The 20,167-nt window shown below is 32.4% G+C and overlaps 1 protein-coding gene and 1 long non-coding RNA gene across 4 annotated transcripts in view; both read right to left on the bottom strand.

Annotated features, from left to right (window-relative positions):
• Positions 1-385: 385 nt before the first annotated feature.
• The window catches only part of LOC143053462 (polyhomeotic-like protein 1), a 181,488-nt gene continuing 161,706 nt past the window's right edge, over positions 386-20,167 (bottom strand). The window contains exons 3-5 of one of the 3 annotated variants that reach the window (XM_076226262.1): positions 2,763-2,798; positions 1,789-1,877; positions 386-752 (exon numbers count right to left, since the gene is read on the bottom strand). In XM_076226262.1, coding sequence (XP_076082377.1) covers positions 555-752; positions 1,789-1,877; positions 2,763-2,798 — 323 coding nt within the window. In that variant the 3' untranslated portion in view covers positions 386-554. The remainder of the gene's footprint in view (positions 753-1,788; positions 1,878-2,762; positions 2,799-20,167) is intronic. The other 2 variants (XM_076226263.1, XM_076226265.1) reach the window with 2 other exon arrangements.
• LOC143053465 (uncharacterized) lies at positions 5,652-11,238 on the bottom strand. Its single transcript, XR_012971359.1, has 3 exons — positions 11,161-11,238; positions 7,996-8,162; positions 5,652-5,712 (listed from the first exon to the last, which is right to left on the bottom strand). It is a non-coding gene; the product is annotated as an uncharacterized LOC143053465 (long non-coding RNA).

Below are 20,167 nucleotides of genomic sequence, written 5' to 3'. Positions count from 1 at the left end.
AAAGTAATTGCGTTACGATATTAACCTTGCTTTGTACTGAAAAAAAAACATGAACTACCTTTCAACGTGCTAAATGTATTCTACTAAGTTACCTTTCTCAGAAAGACATTTTGCCTACCTAGACACAAGATGTTAAATGAAGAATACTAATTTGAAAGTAGTTAGTTTTACGATTTCAAGGTTCAAACCCAGGAATTCTGCAATTTAGGCAATCACGCTACAACGAGACATTATAAACGGTTCTACTGAATTGAGTGGTTGCTATTTTGAAAATAATCTTACTTTTCCCTGTGAATTCCACTATTTTAAAAGAGTGCAGTGAACATAAGAAAGTATATGTATTGGAAGTTAAACATCATGTATGAATATATAATAAAATCATCTATTTTAGACATGAATTTGTATTCTTTTATTTGATGATTCCAACCTCTGTTCATATTAAAGGTCAAATACAAAACGAATGAAACACACAGTCTGTTTGTTTTTAACCACGATAAACTATGATACAAATCTACAAGATTCGTATGTACAAATATAGAATGCGTAAATGTGTCTCATTTATTTTTTTCTTCATACTTCTTCAAATGCAAACAAACGTTGACGGCTAATCCTAAAGGCATCTCTAAAAATTCTTTTAGATCCTTTTTGTCGAGTGCTAATAAGGCAGCCCCATTGACTTGTTCTGATCTGAATTTCTCAACATACGGCGCACAGTTAGGTATTGACTCTATGAACTCACAAACTTTTTGCACCTGGAGAGAAACAACATATATAAAATGCTTAATTAATTTCACAACATAGGTTAATGTTTCACAATATAGTTACTTGTTGATACAAACCATGTATCTAGCATGTGTAAAGAATATAAGTGCGACATTTATGCACACTTTCTATTCTGATTTGTTGATATGTATCAACATTTTCAGACTGTTTAGATTTATAGCAACAGAATAATATACGTGTATGTACAAATTGCTTGATTATTTAAATCTCAGGGCGGACACATATGTACATCCTTTGTAATCAAACCCTCATTCATGTACCTACAAACTATTTATAGACTTTTAATTGCAAGGCTTAACCATGTTAACAGCAGAAACGAAATCTTTCTAAGTGCTCACACTAAAAAAACATATACGTCAAAGCACTGTGGGTAATTGCAAGAAATATCTTAGATGAAAACCTACTTTTTTTATCGAAATGTTGTCCTCACAGAATTATATTCTCTAAACATTGCAGATCGTTTTATTTATGTATCGCAAACTCCATCAAATCATCCCTTAACAAGGAAAGATGTATTGGCATGCTGATTGCACCTTGGTAGTAGATAGCGTTCGATTTAATTTAGATTTTAGTTGTTTGACAGAGATGTTAATTTAAAGCCGCCCTTGCTGCTGGTATGGGACACTCACCATTTCGACCAGTGAATATATTACTCATTAAAGTCTAAAATTAAGATTAAAAAAAAAACATTATTATTGGTAAATATGTTAAAATTAAATATGCATGCGTTAAAATTGTAAGACATTTTGATATGTTTTGGGTTGTTTTTTTTTTTATTAAAAATCGCAAATTAAATACTAACTCGATTTTCAATCAATACATTCACCGTTAACATATTTATCAAACCCGACACCTCATGTATACAATTTGATGTTACTCGTATTTTGAACTATTCATTTGATTCACGAACGTTTTAAAAGACATTCATCGTTGGATATGTTCCAAATTAAATATAATTATATACGTGCGAGGATTTTAGAAAAAATGCTTAATAATTATACATACATTCCAATCTGCTGGTCTCCCGCTGATACTATGCGCCTTTTTGATAGCCACTTGTGCTCCAGCTCCAGCTCCAGCTCCTGTAGCAAATTCTGATGATAAAAAGGTATTTCAAATTGTGACATTGGCTGTAAATAATGTATTTATTCACTTGTGTTATACAAAGACTGCTTGTTAATTGATATGTGTATTCACCAAGTATTTACATGTGACGGCTGTTAAAAAAAGATACATTTAAATGTTGCAAAATGTTAATGTAGGTTTTTTGTACATCTGCTTGTGTCAGTTATTTGATACATTGACTTTTATTATAGATATTATTGGGTATGTTGACTATTGTTATGGGCATTAGTTAGTATGTTGTCTATTGTTATGGGCATTAGTAAGTATGTTGATTATTGTTATGGGCATACTACGAAAAAATGGTAAAAGTATCACGCATTTTTATTTTAAATGACAGGAAAAGTTAAATTCCAAAAAATACTGAACTCCACGGAAATATCAAAACGGAAAGCACCTAATGAAATGGAAAAAATCAAAACTTCAAACGCATTAAACGAATGAATAACAACTGTCATATTCCTGACTTGGTATAGGCACAAATAATGTAAAGTTTGCACACACATAGAAACTGAATGTATTGAACAACATTGTGTTTAAAGACATTCAAAAATGCAAAAGCAGACAAATACATTTTCTTCAAAAAATATTTTAACGCTATTGCTTTGTATTACAATTTCTTCATGCACCGTATTGTTGTTTTTAATTAACTGTTTGGATGAAATAAGCTATCAATGTTTATAAGAGTTCTGTTGAAAACAACGTTTAATATAATATACGATGGTATCACTAGGAATAGAACAATAAGGTGTAGCGATTACAATAAACATTTATCAATGTATCCATTTGCTGATTGGAACAATTACCTACACATCAAAACGAGATGTTGACAAAAGTAAACAATACATTATATCTACCTCTATTTTCTGTGTTTCCCTTCTTCGAGTTACAATCTGAAGCCAATATATAACAGTTAGGTCATACAGATGAACGTTAACGAAATTTCTGTAGCATTCCATTTAACAGTTTATGTATCGGGTTAGAGGTGGATGTATATTGTTAATAATATAAATTCAGGAAATAGGAGATTGAACTAAGTACGACCATAATTTAGAATTTTCTTATTTGTTCGTTAAATGTAGCTTAAATGTGACAAGTGATTGCTACTTTTCATTTTTTGTTCATTAGCTGCTAATTTTTTTCGCTTATTTTCAAAACAATACGATACTATTTTTTAAAGGAATTGCTTTCTTAAAATGAAGATATTTCCATACACGAAGAAAAGATCTTCAAGTTTTGTAATGTTAGTTAAGTAACAACCCCTGACATTTATGTCAAGCAGACATGCATAACACAAGTACTTATAAATAAATAGTTCATGTCATTGGATTACAGACTAAGCAGAGAGTGTAAATACATCCTCCTTTGTTATTTGACAAAATTCAAGAGAACTCTATTAATAGCTGAATATGCACATATTTTCGTATGTACGTAATGGAAAAGTGAGTTTTTTTTTAGGAAGTACAATTGAGAATTGTGTGCCTCATAATATCAAAAACGGTTTTCACATTCATTAATATTATTTGTGTTGTGCATGATGAAGCTTAATCAGTGCATTTAAACACAACAATTCGCATATTAGACTTCATGATCGCAGTATTGCAAGTCGGTGAAATATATTTGATGTGTTTGATTACCAACAAATATGGTCACTTATCAATATATTCTAACGAAAACAATTTAGAAAAGTCTCAGAGACTCAGTTATTTAACAAAGCTAGAGGCTTAAAAGAGCCGGTGTCCTATAACTTAGTCTGTTATCAAGCACACTCTCCAACATTGAAGACGAGAACAGACTTCAAGATATACATCTCTATTTTGTTGAACTTATATTACTGATCTTTTTGTCTGTTTAGTTTCTTTAACTTATTAATAGATCTTGCCTTACTGATATTTTTTTGTGATTTACAGTTACACACAGTGTGTAATTGTCCTAATAGGAGAATTCCTAGGGTCAACACGATTCATATTGTATTAGGACAATTGAAACCTGTTTAACGAATTTATCCTAATTTTGTAATACTACATACTAGGATATTCAAAGTCAATATTAGGTCAATATCAAACATATATATTTTAGATACTTAATCAAATACTGTGAAAAATTATAAATATTCGGACTATAAAGACACTTAATTTTGATATTGTTTTATTAGGTCAATGGCATAAGGGAGATTATTCCAATTGACGAAATACATAAGGGAGATTATTCCGATTGACGTTATAAAACAATTGTACTGAACTTTATTATGAAAATATAAGCCAATAAAATTGCGAGAAATTACTCTAAATCAGAGTAAAAGAATTTGTCTTACATATATGGACAATTGGTAGATATAAGTTTTTCTGAACATAAACGTTCCTTTCAGTCATAATGGTTGGTAGGCGGAATCATCTGACAATTGCTTTTATCCATAAACCTTTATAATAAGTGTGGCCAAGTTTAGTTAAATTTGTCTCTATAGTTTCAGAGAAGATTTTTGTAAAAGATAACAGAAATTTGCAAAAAAAATGTTTAAAAATAGTTTGTGAGGACATTTTTGTCGTGTTTGCCTATTTGAACATCTTATTTTGTTGAACAATTTTTCTGTTTTATTAAGTTATGTCATTCGACAAAGTCAAGCAATCTCACAATTGACTGATGCCAAGCAATGGTTCCGGACGGATGCCAAGTAAAGACTTAAGATTGAGAATTCATTATAAATATGGTCCAAAGATCAACCTAAAAACAACGATTGAATTTAATATTCATCTACATTCTACGATTTAAACATTGGTGTGTGGAAGGATGAATCAAATGTAAGATATTTTTTAAAAGCGGAAGTGAGTTATCGACCAAGATTTTACTTGAAGTGATGTTTTAGTAATGCAATAAAACAAATAAACCCTCATTCACTGTCTCTTATAACAATTTGAATTAAATTTAAAAAAAAAAAAAACGCATGCAAAAGAAACATATAGTTGATGTTTTTTACTTGTGAAGATGTCATTTTTAGAATCAAAGATGGCAACCATGACAGGATAGATTATTTTCGTGGCTATCCTTTTAATATGATATTAATTTAGCGCAAGGCATGTTCATACGAAGTTTCATGCGTGTATCGCCGTTTGCATGATTTGTGGTGTATGCTGCTCAACTTTTAAGAATGCAATCGAATTATAAATCATAATCTGGAGAACCATGAGATAAAAAAAAGGATGATAAAAGCAATAGAACAACGAGAACTCATGTGATCAGTTCTTGTATACAGGCCAAACCCGACCAAACAAATAAAGCAAAGCAACAAGTAAAGATGACCGGAATGATTGTTAGAGTTTTAACTACAATAATCTGTTCTACGGTCAACATGTTAGATTAAGTTCAGCGATAGAACTGAGCAATTTATTAAGGGCTTTTATAATGCTAATTCTAAATGGTTTTTTTTTTTCATTAACACATTTGCATCAAGGTAAGATAATTACTTCCGGGTAAACATTGTTAAATCTTGTGACAGTCTTATTTAATAAGTCTAAGTGAATGCAAACGATCACACGCAATTCTATAAATTTTGACTGAAGTGTGATGCAATGCTATTCAAGAGACATGACTGGCGATTTCAATGAGGGCAGTATTGGTGCTATTATATTTATTTGAATTATTTATTGTTAAACTATCGTTAGTTTCTCATGTCAGTCAATCTGAGTTCGATAGACATATCTATTTGTTAATTTTTGATAAATATTTGTAAGAAATGTATGCATAGCTTACCTTGGTTAATGATAGAAACTTGGTAACAATCTCCTTCAAGGTCAACGACACCATAAACAACTGAAAAGTAAAGTGTTTTTTTTTCATTTTTTAAGGTCGCAAGGTTCCAAATCGTTGCTGCAACCAGATCATTTGAAGTTTAGTGAACCGTTTGGCCATTGGCGATCATATTACATCTGTTCTTTTTAAACTCAATGACAATAACAACACATAAATGTCGACAAATGGCTGTATTTTAATCAACACAGATCGATACTGCATCAGTAAACGAGATCATCTGGAATAAAACTGGGGGGAAAAGCAAGGCAACTAACAAAGATTAATGACGTTTCTGAATCAGAATAAGAAACACAACAAGCATAATGCTTTTCAGAAAGTAAGCTAAACACCGTCGAAGCAAAATTAGAAATAATTCAATAGATCAGCGAACGTTCAACATCATAATTAATTATTAAACAACAGATTAAAAACGAATACCGCAAAAGTCAACAACAAAAAACTAAAACGCATACTGCTGACTTGGAAAAACCACATTTAGAGTATGGAGTCGTTAACGGCTATGTTTGTCAATGTTAATATTCAGCATTTGCTGACAAAATAATGGCACACCACGAAAAAAAGTACAAAAATATGTTAGTCGGACTATTGACCCAGTTTTGACAGAAATTTTCGCCGATTTCGATTCTTTTCTAGTTTTTTTTTTCCACGATTTCTGTCTATGTTCTATATTTTAAAAGATATGGGAAGATGTGGAATGAGTGCCAACGAGACAACTCTCCATCCAAATAACAATTTATAAAAGTAAAACATTATAGGTCATAGTTCAACACAGAGCCTTGGCTCACACCGAACAACAAGCTATAAAGGGACCCAAAATTACAAGTGTAAAACCATTCAAACGTGAAATCCAATTGTCCAATCTATATAAAACAACAAGAAACGAGAAAAAACGTATAAATTACATAAACAAACGACAACTACTGTACATCAAATAAGGCTATTTTTGCTTGGCCAACAGCACGAATATGATAAAATTGTCAATTACTGTCTAAGAAGATTGACAACTTCATTTCCGTGACTTATTTTCTCTTATACTATTTGTATGTGCATAAAGATAGTGTAATTCTAATGATGTTCACCCTTGGAAGTTTCCCTTATCTATAGTGTGCTAATAATAAGCGAAAAAAAACAAATTGGAAACAATTATTACTTAATATGCTTATGGATTATTGCTGCTAGATAATTCGCCATGATAAGTTAAATAAAAGTTATGGGTGTTTGCTTTTAAGAATATGATATATCTTTCAAATTATTGCAAAGAAAATCAAGAAAAAGATCATAAAAGCAGTTGCCCGATACGGTTTTTCATTAAAGTTGTTGTTAGATTGTGCCTTAACAAATGTAAGATAACGGTTCTCATAAAGTTATTTAATTTAGACCATTCCTGCATATTATCTGTACTTTATATTATTTTTGTGAAGCTACGTAAATTACCAAGGTGGATGGTAGGACACATTTTTGAATCAATATAGCACAAATACGATAGTGGTAAAATAAACTGTCAATTGACAAACGAAATACGATGTAATACGAACTGATGAGAACATGTTACTTGTCTGTTGGTAAAGAGGAGCTTAAACAGAATTTTATTTTTACTTTAATGGATTATAACAAAACGTAGTTTATATACAAATATGTATAACCATGCATATATGTATAAGCATTTGTGTTACATTTTGTCACTCAGATTGATTCATTCTAATCTGATACACTATTTTGTTCAAACAACGTCCATCATATGGTCGAAAATAATGCTTGTTTTGTCTTTATCCTGTGATTTGTAATATTTAGAATAGGAATCAGAAGACAAATTGCTTCATTATGAGCTGTTTTGTGCAAAGTATAGCTTAAACCATTTATCGGCTATATCATGTATATATCAGCGATATTTTTTTCGAGGTTTTGACCATATATTTGGATTTGATGTAATCTTGACTCGCGTTTCGCTACTTCTACTTCATCATGTTCATAAAACTATGACGTTTGCACGAATAGTACAATATGAAAAGTACATGGTCTAATATGAAAACTCATTTCATGGTATTTACTTAACGATTGTTAAAACCGTAAAAAGATGAATTAGTTATAGAAACATTTTAAAAAGTATTTCTATAACATAAAATAATGACTAAGTAAGAGTCCTCAAATAAAACATGTTAATATATATAGATACTACACTATCAATTTTACAACAAACATTATCACATTTTGATTCGTAAAAAAACAATCAATAACTCCAATAAAGTATAGTAGCATTTGTATCCATTCAATTAGTGGTCTTACCTTCAGGTAAATTAGAAAAAGCTTTACCATGGTCGATACCATTCAAGTACAAGTGTAGGGTACTGTCTGACGCTTTCATTATACCAATTTTATCACCAACTTGTACTTTATTTGTATTTAAGGAATATGTACCAATCACCTTTCCATTTTTGTATAAATCATTAAAACTGAAAGATAAAGTGTAAACAATGAAGGTATCTTTTTATTTATAGTGTCTTACCCGGTAACGTCCTTAGGGCAATCCTTACTTAAAGTAAGTTAAGACATGTAATCTTTGGAATTATCAATGTAGCTTAGATTGGGTGACACAAAATAATCTCTATCTCGAAAAATGGCGTTGTTGGACGTTTTCCAAATAATGATTTCATTATTTTATTATTCGACATTTACATGTATCTGTGATTAATGAATTGATGTGCTACTTAATATAAGCAAGGTCCTTAAATATTATTTCTCTTTCAAAGGCAAGTATTGTCTCATTAAGAAACTTTACTAACTTATAAGTTTTTGTTTTCTTTCTTCATTGTTAGTGCTTAATGGAAAGCTGCAAGTATGTCACATATAGTCAGTACGGTGTTGTGTAATACTCTATTACTGCAATACTCAAAAGCATTAGCTTGCAATTGTATGACATTCTCAGTTTTTTGAATGATATAAATATGCTACTGGAGCTAAGAAATGAAATACTTGCAAAGTATAAAATAATATCAAGGCAACCCATAAACACGTATATTGTTTCGATTAGTACAAGAAATATTGTTATTACAAATTGAAATGTATCTATAAGTTGGTCTTGGTTATGTGAAAAGTGTTAACTTTGTGTACATGTTTTTGGTCGTTGAAGAAATCAAACACCAAAATTTAACAACAAAATGTAGTAAAATAACCCAATTATTGCATTGGGAGTCAAGCATGGATACATTGTTAATATATGAGCTATATAGTCAGAAAAATAAGGAACATTAATGCGTGTTGTGAGGTTTGAAATCTCGTGATATTACATTCAAGGGCTGAGTCTTAATATCAAAATCATTGATTGTATCGACGGTAAAAATTGGAATCTAAATGCGAGGAATACCTGAAAGATATGAAAGAAATAAACAACATCATGTAAAAATGTGTAGGGAGAGAAAAAAATATTTTAATTAAAAGGATCAACTGATGCGGGTCGGTAAAGGAAGGGTCGAGTCTGATAAACATCAACTCTAAATCTAAACAGATCAAAAGTAAGACAAAGTTTTTAGGATCATAAACAGATATCTGCAACATAATAGCCGAATGGTGGTTAAATAGACTTGATATCAAATAGTATGTGATATTTTTTTAGAAAAAAGTATTGGTTTCCGATGATGACAAATAGAAAATTTCCCAAAATTGTAGCTTGATTCAATTAAAACGTGCAATATGGTTACAAAAGGTACCAGACTTATTACGCCAGATGCACGTTTCGTCTTTTTGATAAAGTCTAATAAATAGAAACGATATCCTTAACCAACAATTATTCGAAAATATAAAATTCAATACAACAGAATTCTTATTTTCTTCACTTATTTCGGAAAAGTAAAATGAATGCAATTAAACTTTTTGGGATGTAAAACAAAAACATAAGAAAAAAAGCCACTTTATAAACAATATCATTGAAGATAAAACAAACTGGATTTCAGAATTGACAAGATTGAAATATTGAAATAAAAAACGTCAACCTGCATCCGGAACGACAAAAAATGGTTATTACTTTAAAAGTACTCTAGAAATTGACGGCCCAAAATAAATTAGTTTATCCTATACTACCTATATTTGAAAATTATCCAATAATCGTATCAACAAGATATAGGTTCAATAAAAACGAATATACAGTAAAAATCGGAACTACCTCGCAAAAAGATATGGAGAAAGATAGATACATATCCTCTAAGAAAGCAAATCAAATTAGTTGGAAACTTATAAGATTATCTTCTTGGTGTAAAAACTGTTTAGAATAGTCAAATCCAATAATAGTAAATGTCATTTTTGTAAAATAGAAAACAGAACCCTCACACAGCATTTAAAAACTATAACAGTATAAAGGTTGTGAGTTAGTAGATGTTAGACATGTGTTATGCTTTTAAAAAACATAATGTGCAGAAAAATATTATAAATTATTATAAATTAAGGAATGTATCTCCCTCATGCAAAGCTCTTATTCCTTTCACAATTTTGGCTATACTTTTTGGACCTTTTGGATTATAGCTCTTCATCTTTTATATAAGCTTTGGATTTTAAATATTTTTGCCACGGGCATCACTGAAGAGATATGTATTGTCGAAATGCGCATCTTGTCGCCTGTGCCAAGTACGGCTTATAACAAGTGTTTTTCATTTATTTGATATTTGAACTTTGATTTTGTCTTTTGCTCAAGGACTTTCAGTTTTAAATTGTCGTTTAAGCTTTGTATGTTGGTTTATTTACTTTTAACATTGAAGCTTTACCGAGACAAGTTGTTATCTAAATGTTTGTCAAAGAGAACACAACTTCATATAAGATATAAACAAATGGTTAAAAACCTGATTTGTTTCAACTTTGTCAAATACAAACAAAAGGCTGACAATCAGTTGCTTTAAATTTCAAAATCATCAATTATTTCATTCATATTCAAATGTCTACATTCGATGTTACTTTAATATTCCAACTGTAGCGAACGTTTGAACTTTTTTGAAAACCCAAATTATGAAAATTTAAAAGCAACTTAACTTTACCTTCATCAACAACGTTTTGCACTGGCGATAACTAATATTTCTATAAAAGGTGTTTCATATTTAGTTTGATTTTATAGATCTAGTTAACGGTAATTTGATAACTTGATTTTAGTTTTCCTCGCTTCACTTAATATTACCTTATATTGATGCACCACATACACATTGGAACGCTGTCATCACATCGAGTATCATTTCATGAAGTCTATGAAATCTGGTGAATATTTACTTAGAAGTATGGTTGTGTTTTGCCTTGACTTTTATATATTTCAGGTGTTGTTCCAAGCGGTAAGTTTTTAAAACAAAAAGGTGATTGAAACATATCTACATGTTTTGTATCAACAGACTATTCATCGGCAAGAGTGGTAACAGTAATTTGAAATCAGAGAAACGTGTAGAAAAGTCTCATTCCTTCCTTAAAACATGAACTTACTGTAATATCCAGCTTTCTTTGAACTGTCTTCCCCAGGAAATTCCCGTTAGATCAGATGGTATATTTGTCGTCACACCTGCCAATAGATCATAAAACTGATCTGAGATTTGTAATATTCAATACGGTTTGCATTTGTAGATTACTATAAGATTAACAGATTGCTAAGGTATATGGACTGATATGTTTTGAATTAATGATACCCATGAAAATTCATTAGAAAATTAATTTAATTATCTTATCTTAAAATTGCGTTTGTTTTGGTGCTATAGGTGTTTTATTGAAATTTTTTTAAAAACGTTATATAGTTTCAACAATTGCTACGAATCTGTGACGTTGTATTACACAAACTGTTTTTCAGTTTACATGATAAAGGTTCTTGACATCACATGATGTCAGTTGTTTGTTATATCGTTTATTTAATTCACTTGTTATTTTAACTAAAACTGTTCTATCAAATGATAGTAAAGAATCTATAAACTCATCATCAATGTATTTCATGGTACTGCTTAACGAGCTGTAATGTGATTAGGAAAGTAAAAGTAGACTACTTAAATGAAAACCAACGGAATAATACAGTTTATACAGTCCGGCGGCTACAGGCATATATCAGACGAATTGTGCACATCCTGCTACAAGCATGAACTTTGACATAGACTTTCCTCAACTATTAGTCTTTCATTTTAGATGATGAGACATTTGAAAAAAAAATATCATGTACAGTGGTAATTTAGGCAGATCAATTACCATTCTTTATGTTAAAGTCACATCTTCATATGCCATCAATGTCTCCCAAGCAGTCTTTTTTTCCTCATTTTTAACCAAACAGAGAACTGTATCACAATCGGTAAATACATGGATCACAATATGTGTGTGTGTGATCACACATCTCCAGTGCATTTGAAAGGTCATTGATAGATATTTATCCAAAGCTTTTCCCCCTCCTAAACACAATCTATAATTCGACTTCCCCTATGTCACAGAATAGCGGAACAGTAATGAAAGCATCATCAGTAATGACTGTTCGAATCATGACTCGTTTACGTTCGTGTTTCACTGCATCAGATACATGCACTATAATTCTACTGTCTGCTTCTTACTGTGAACTTGGTGCTTAACTTGAAATATATAAAGTGGTGGTTAAGATAGAATATCCTGAACATCTGTTGCTACAACTACCATATGCACCCAAGCCTTAATCCACTCTTGGAACAGTTTCACCTTTTTTTTAAGGTAAGGACATTATACCCTATCAGCATACTCGTTATGAAGCACCTTAAAACTGTAACAACAGTGGATGTAGTCTCATATGCGTAAATACACAATACCGGTAGTTTTTAATTTAGAACGAAATAACGAAATTAAGAAAGAACTACTTAGTTTTCATTCACAGGAGCTTGCTCAATAGATTTTGAGGAAAAGGTAGTTGTAGCAACAAATGCATGATGGTGTTTCAAGTTTAGCCCCATGGTTAACATGAAGACGCTTATACTAGAATTATAAAAAGTTACATGTGTCCGATGCAGTGATACACAGTGTTACCTGAGTAATGACTCGAACAGTCGATACTGATGTTGCTGTCATTCCTGTCTCGTTACTTCGTGACATATGGGCAGACGAACTTTGGCTTGCATTTGGAAGTAGGAAAAGCTTTTGATATATATCTATCTGTAACCTTTCGAATGCATGTTTTCTTGAAAGGTAACTTCGTTGTTGACATGAATGGCGTTTAAAGATGTAACTTTATGATTTAGAATGATGATTGATCAGCCAACATCACAAAATATTGATTTGATAATGTCATTGATAAAACGATACATGGTTTTGTAGTAAGATCAAACAAACTGATCAGATGGGGTTTACGAAGCAAGACAACATGTTTTTGGAAGAGGAAAGACTTATTGATGCTTTTCGAACGACTTGGTCTAGTGTTTGTCAGCATGCAATATACCATGGCGGGTGTGGATGAGTAACAAGCTTGGATTTGTTTTCCTCTGCTAACTAGCACAGTCGCTTATGAGCTATTGGAACGACTCGGTCTAGTTTTTTCAGCATGTAAAACGTGTAATATACAATGTCAGGTGTGGATGAGTAACAAGCTTCAAATCGTTTCCTATGATTACTACTCCAGACTCTTATGAATAGCGAATGGAAAAATATGATCCATTGAAACCCTTTAATACAACTGTTTGTGAGGCCTTGTCACATTATCAGGAGGTTGTACATTATTGATGTCAGAAACAATACCACGGTCTGTGTAAATGAGGAAAATCAGCTCTTCGATTGTGAATAAACATGTTTCTGCGGCAATATCAGTAATTTTAAAGATGTCTTAGTATTTAAGTGATTTTACTCTATTTTTATCAATCTATCCAAAACTCTACATCGAAGATATGGACTAAGGGCTCATCTTTAAAATTTACGACATATTTGTTTTTTAACGGAAGTGTTAACTTTGTACTAAAATATCAACTATAGAATATGATTAGTGGTTTCAGAGGATAACTTAAAGTCAAAAATGTTATGACCACCACAAAAAAAAAACTGTCTTCACATTTTGAAAAGAAGTTGAATATCAAAATAAAAAAAAGTATATATCTATGTCCGCCATTTTGAATATTACTGGAAGAAAGTGTTTTTAAGACATACGTCGTATACATTGTATCCCTGAGTAGCATAAAAAAAGTTTCCTGCACAATTTAATGTTAGTAGCAATACGTTAAAACACATTTCAATCATCCTCCCTAAAAATTAAGCTTATTTTAGTATAATGTCCGCCGTGTTGGATTTTACCAAAAGTAGGGTTTTGAAAGACACCTAATCTATAAAATATATCCAAAAGTAGTACATAACAAAGGTTTATACCAAATATTATTATAGCAGCATGATGAAAACACCCTTTAACACACTAGCCTCTGATATTGGGCTGATTTAAGTATGATATCCGCCATTTGGATTTTACCGGAAGTGAGACATATTTTTCAAATGCCTCCCTATCAGAAATAAAATTATAATAGTTGAGGAAGGTCTTTCCCAAATTTTATGCTTGTAGCAGGATGTGCACAATTTTTCACAAAGCTGCCGTACTAATAAGTCTAATACTGACTATGTCGTGGCAAAATGAAGACACACTAACTAAAAAAACCAGCACTATATACAATATTAAAAGCAGATTTGGTTTGATTGCCATTGAGATAACTCTCCAAAAAACACAGAAATAGACAACTATATGTCAACGTAAGGCATTCAAAAATAAGCAAGGCCCATACCACATAGTCAGCTATAAGAGACCTCAAAATTACAATGTAACACAATTCAAACGAGAAAACTAACGACTTAATATATGTAGAAAAAATGAACGAAAACAAATATGTAACCAAAAAACACACGAGAACCACTGACGTTAAGGCTCCTGACTTGGGAGATGCACATACATACAGTGTGTGACAGGGTTAAAAATTTAAGCGGTATTCGGAACAGGGGTGAAACAGCACAACATAAGAAATAACTATAAAAATCAGTTGATTAAGGTTAAACACATCATAAAAAGCAACAAACTAAGCATCATACTCAACTCTGAAATATACACAAGAAACTACGATAAAAAGCATACAAAACTAACAAAGGCCAGAGGCTCCTGACGTAGGAAATGCGACGGGTTAGACATGTTTTTTGATATCTCAACCCTCCTTCCATACATTAAACCAATGTAGAAAAAACAAACACACAATAATACGCACAGTAACAGTCAGTTCAAAAGAAGTTCGAGTCCGATGTCAAAATAGATAAAAAAACAAACTCAACAAAATGACAATGATACATTGATTAATAATGGACTCTTCGCAATTACTGACCAGCTCCAAACCTCAATTAAACTGATTGAAATATCATGTCTTCCTCATATAAATAGGAAGTACAATACCTTCCGTTGAGGGTTGGTATTGTCGAGAAGACCGCGGACCGGCAACGTATCGGAGGTCACATTTTATCTAAGTCGACGTCACACGGCGACGTCTCCTTATATTTTTCTTAGTAACTAGTAAACGTCAAACTACAAAGCTGTTGTATATTTTATCAGAGTTATATTATAAGATATTGTCCCCACATTTATGTTGCCGTGACAAATGGAACTACCAAAGCTTAAATTAAGAAGAACGGGCAATCGACTTTTACGAAAACTTGCCTACGCAAAAGAAAGTTCTGAATTCGGCAGAGAGGAGCTGTTAGCCACATACGAAAATCTACAACGGAAGAAGAAGTTACTCGACACACTGAATGAATAAATTGAGAACGCATCGGAAACAGAGGATATAGAGACGGAAATCGTAGACACAGATGAGTATACTACAATTTTTTTACTAAACTGAGACATTTTTAAATATTCATAGATCAAACATCACAACCTATTTCAAATCAAACATCACATTCGTCTTATCAAGTTTTAAATGTAGACAGTATACCGTTCATCCCTACTAGTTCATCCGAAATTGTACAGACAAGTTATGCCGCCCCGTCATTGCCACACTCAAATGATGCCTCTCGAACTTTAACAGAGACGAGTCAAATTGCCACATCAATTCCTACTTCAAGCTATGCTGTCCCGTCCGCTTTATCTTGCAATGACCGTTTGCCAAAATTAACTTTACCTACATTTAATGGCAATATATTAGAATGGCCAAGCTTTTGGGATTCTTACGAATCAGCAGTTCATTACAACCCAACATTGACAGATGTTCAAAAGTTTAATTATTTGAAGGCCCAATTAGAAGAAGCCGATCAGACAATTGCCGGATTTTCTTTAACGAACGCTAGCTATGCCGAAGTCGTAAATGTTCTGATAGAGAGATTTGGACAGACTCATAAAATAACACAAGCACACCTACAAGCACTGCTTGATATTAAACCACCCTGGAATGACCTCATAACCCTGAGAATATTTTACGACAAAATGGAAAGTTTGGTTAGGGGACTTGAATCGCTTGGAAAGGCACAGGACTCTTACGGTATTTTATTAGTCCAGACTATAATCAACAAACTGCCTGGAGAAATCAGAAAGCATATCGCGCGGGAGCATGGTACGACACATTGGTTATTACGATATCTTCGAAGAAGTATACATAAAAAGATACAAATCATTGAAGCCGGACAAGTTACACAGACAGAAAGTGATATTTCGTATTCTACCCTTTTCGCCGGTGCTAACTCACAACGAAAACACAACGCAAGTACTAGAAATGTTAATCAGCATTTAACAGGAAAGCCGTGCATTTTCTGCAAAGATATTCATTCGGCTGCCAACTGCAGAAAGGACGCGATTTAGATGAACGCATCGCTATTGTTAAACGTAACAATGTTTGCTCCAACTGCCTCGGTACATATCACATTAAAGAATTCAAATCGAAAAGCTCATGTCGTAACTGTGGTAAACGACACCTCACTAGCTTATGTAAAAAGTTGAACACACCGAAAACCCCGACCAGAGAAGTGAAAATCGTTTCACTGACACGAATGATTCTAATCACAGTTGTACGAATGAAAGAACAACATCTTCACCGACTGCAGTTAATCTTGTGAAGGATACTGAGATACCAGAAGACTCAACAATATTACACTCGTCAGCAAAATTTAACTCAAATGTATCGTTGAAACTGCCGTGGCCCCTGATTGCTCAGGTCATCATTGCACAGATAAAAATATTTTGCTTGATGAAGGCGCTCAAAGGTCTTTTGTAACGGAGAGTCTTGCTCGAGAATTAAACATGCAGAAAAAAAGATCCGAAAAGATTCAACTCTCAGCATTTTGAGAAACCAACATTAAGGCTAGGCGACTCGATAAAGCCACAGTTAATGTTGAAATTGAAATTGGACATACAATCCCAATATATGCATTAATCGTTCCAATGATAGCTACGCCGTTATAGAACCACATTCGTTTCATTGACAGGAACAGTACCTATTTACAAGATCTTAAGCTCGCACATCCAGTTACGCAACAGGATACCCTTGAAATTTCGTTATTAATTGGAGCCGATTTTTATTTGGAAATAGTTGAAGATAAAGTTTTACGCGGAAACGGACCCACCGCAGTCAAATCGAAACTAGGGTACTTACTTTCTGGACCGTTAAATTTAGAAAGTCACAGCTATCAACAGTGTCAAGTATTTCCAATGTACTTATTTCACATCAAACAGAGAAACACAACTTAAAAGCGTTTAAGAAGATTGAAGCTCGAGAAGTAGAATTTCAACAAGTACACGACCAAAAAGAGAACTATATAAGAACTTCAAAAGATTATGCAAATTTACCATGGAAACACGACAACGATTAAAGAGAACATTAAACTTGTTTTATGGACTTTTGAAATAAAGTGATCAAGCAGATTTATTTAAAAATGTGTTACGCGATCAATATGGACTGTAATGCGAATTTGTTTTATGTTCAACTGTGAAAGAACTGTGAATTCTTTTGTTTTGAGAGACTTTGATTTTAATTTAAAGTGATTTATATATTGTATTTCAATTTTCTTATCTATCGCTCAGGGTAAAATATTTGTCATAAAGGGCTAACCCTTTGTTAAATCACGATATATTGAAGCCCCCATACATTATTTCTTAAATAATCGATAGGAAAAGAAAAATCACTCCTTTTATCATAAATAAACTCATCATAGATAACAGGACTACATTTTGTACATATGCGAGACGCACGTTTCGTCTACAAAAGACTCATCAGTGACGCTCGAATCCAAAAAAGTAAAAAAGGCCAAATAAAGTACGAAGTTGAAGAGCATTGATGACCAAAATTCCTAAAAGTGTTTCCAAATCCAGCTAAGGTATTCTATGCCTGTAGTAGAAAAGCCTTAGTATTTCAAAAATTCTAAATTTTGTAAACAGTTAATTTATAAATATAACCATATCTGATTTCAATGATAATTCATGTCAGCACAATAGTGATGACTACTGGGCTGGTGATACCCTGGCGAAAAAAATCTCCACCAGCAGTGGCATCGACCCAATGGTTGTAAATAAACTCATTATAGATACCAGGACTAAGTTTTGTACATACGCCAGACGCGCGTTTCGACTACAAAAGACTAATCAGTGACGCTCGAATCCAAAAAAGTTAAAAAAGCCAAATGAAGTTCGAAGTTGAAGAACATTGAGGACCAAAATTCCTAAAAAGTTTGCCAAATCCAGCTAAGGTATTCTATGCCTGAGGTAGAAAAGCCTTAGTCTTTCAAAAATTCTAAATTTTGTAAACAGTTAATTTATAAATATAACCAGTGATAATTCATGTCAGCACAAAAAGTGCTGACTACTGAGCTAGTGATACCCTCGGGGAAATTAATCCTCACCATCAGTGGCATCGACCCAGTGGTTGTAAATAAATACATCATAGATACCAGGACTTAATTTTGTACATACGCCAGACGCGCGTTTCGACTACAAAAGACTAATCAGTGACGCTCGAATCCAAAAAAGTTAAAAAAGCCAAATGAAGTTCGAAGTTGAAGAACATTGAGGACCAAAATTCCTAAAAAGTTTGCCAAATCCAGCTAAGGTATTCTATGCCTGAGGTAGAAAAGCCTTAGTCTTTCAAAAATTCTAAATTTTGTAAACAGTTAATTTATAAATATAACCAATGATAATTCATGTCAGCACAAAAAGTGCTGACTACTGAGCTAGTGATACCCTCGGGGAAATTAATCCTCACCATCAGTGGCATCGACCCAGTGGTTGTAAATAAATACATAATAGATACCAGGACTTAATTTTGTACATACGCCAGACGCGCGTTTCGTCTACAAAAGATTCATGAGTGATTTTAGTATTGAGTCAATCTGTCTATTTAATTATAGAATAAGTTATCAGGTTATGCATGAAAGCCTTTGCAACACTTCATCAGTCAAAACAACACAAGAGTACACCTATTATCTTGGATAATGTAAAAACTTGTGTAGACCAGTAGCCCTTTGCAATGTTTAAAAGTAAAATACAAAAGTACGGAATTCAAAGGAAAAATCAGTCCCTTATCAATTGGCAAACTAAAAAAATAAAACACATCAGACGAATGGAAACCAACTGTTATATTCCTGATTTGATAGATTTATTTCATCATATAAATTGAAAATATGATTGATTGCTAGCTAAACCACTCTCACTTGTATGACAGATGTATTAGATTCTTACTTTATTTGTGCCTTTTTAACAATTTTTGATTCGAGCGTCACTGATGACTCTATTGTAGACGAAACGCGTGTTTTGCGTAAGTGTCAAAATGTAAGTCCTGTTATCTATGATGAGTTTATTTACAACCACTGGGTCGATGCCACTACTGATGGAGATATATTTTATTATAATTAATATGTTCATAATAATAAATGAACTGTTAACAAAACTTTGAATTTTTGAAAAACTCAGGTTTTTCTACCTCAGGAAAAGATTATGTTAGCGGTATTTGGCAAAACTTTTAGGAATTATAGTAAACTCCGTTCTTTATTTGCCCTTTTTTAAACATTGTTTGACTCGAGGGTCACTGATGAGTCCATTGTAGACGAGACGTGCGTCTGGCGTCAGTGTAAAATGTTAGTCCTGGTATTTATGATGAGTTCATTTATTTCCATTACAATGTCAATAATGTGTGAACATTATAAACAGACATAAAAGGTACAAAATTTAAAAGAGGGATACAGCCGTAACCACTGTGTTTTAATCCTTACCCCCCTAACACAAACAAATATACAAAAAGGAAAGACACGACCACACAAATGACCATAACACAAGAATACACAAATGACAATAACACAAATGACAATAACACAAGAATACACAAATGACAATAACACAAGAATACACAAATGACCATTACACAAGAATACAAAAATGACCATGACACAAGAATACACAAATGACCAGAACATAAAAATACACACATGACAACAACATAAATGACAATAACACAAGAATACACAAATGACAATAACACAAAAATACACAAATGACAACAACACA

This window comes from Mytilus galloprovincialis, chromosome 12 (assembly GCF_965363235.1).
Source record: "Mytilus galloprovincialis chromosome 12, xbMytGall1.hap1.1, whole genome shotgun sequence".
In the NCBI taxonomy this organism is placed as follows: Eukaryota; Metazoa; Mollusca; class Bivalvia; order Mytilida; family Mytilidae; genus Mytilus; species Mytilus galloprovincialis.
Note: the sequence above shows the minus strand (reverse complement) of the source record. Positions and strands in the feature narration are given on the sequence as shown.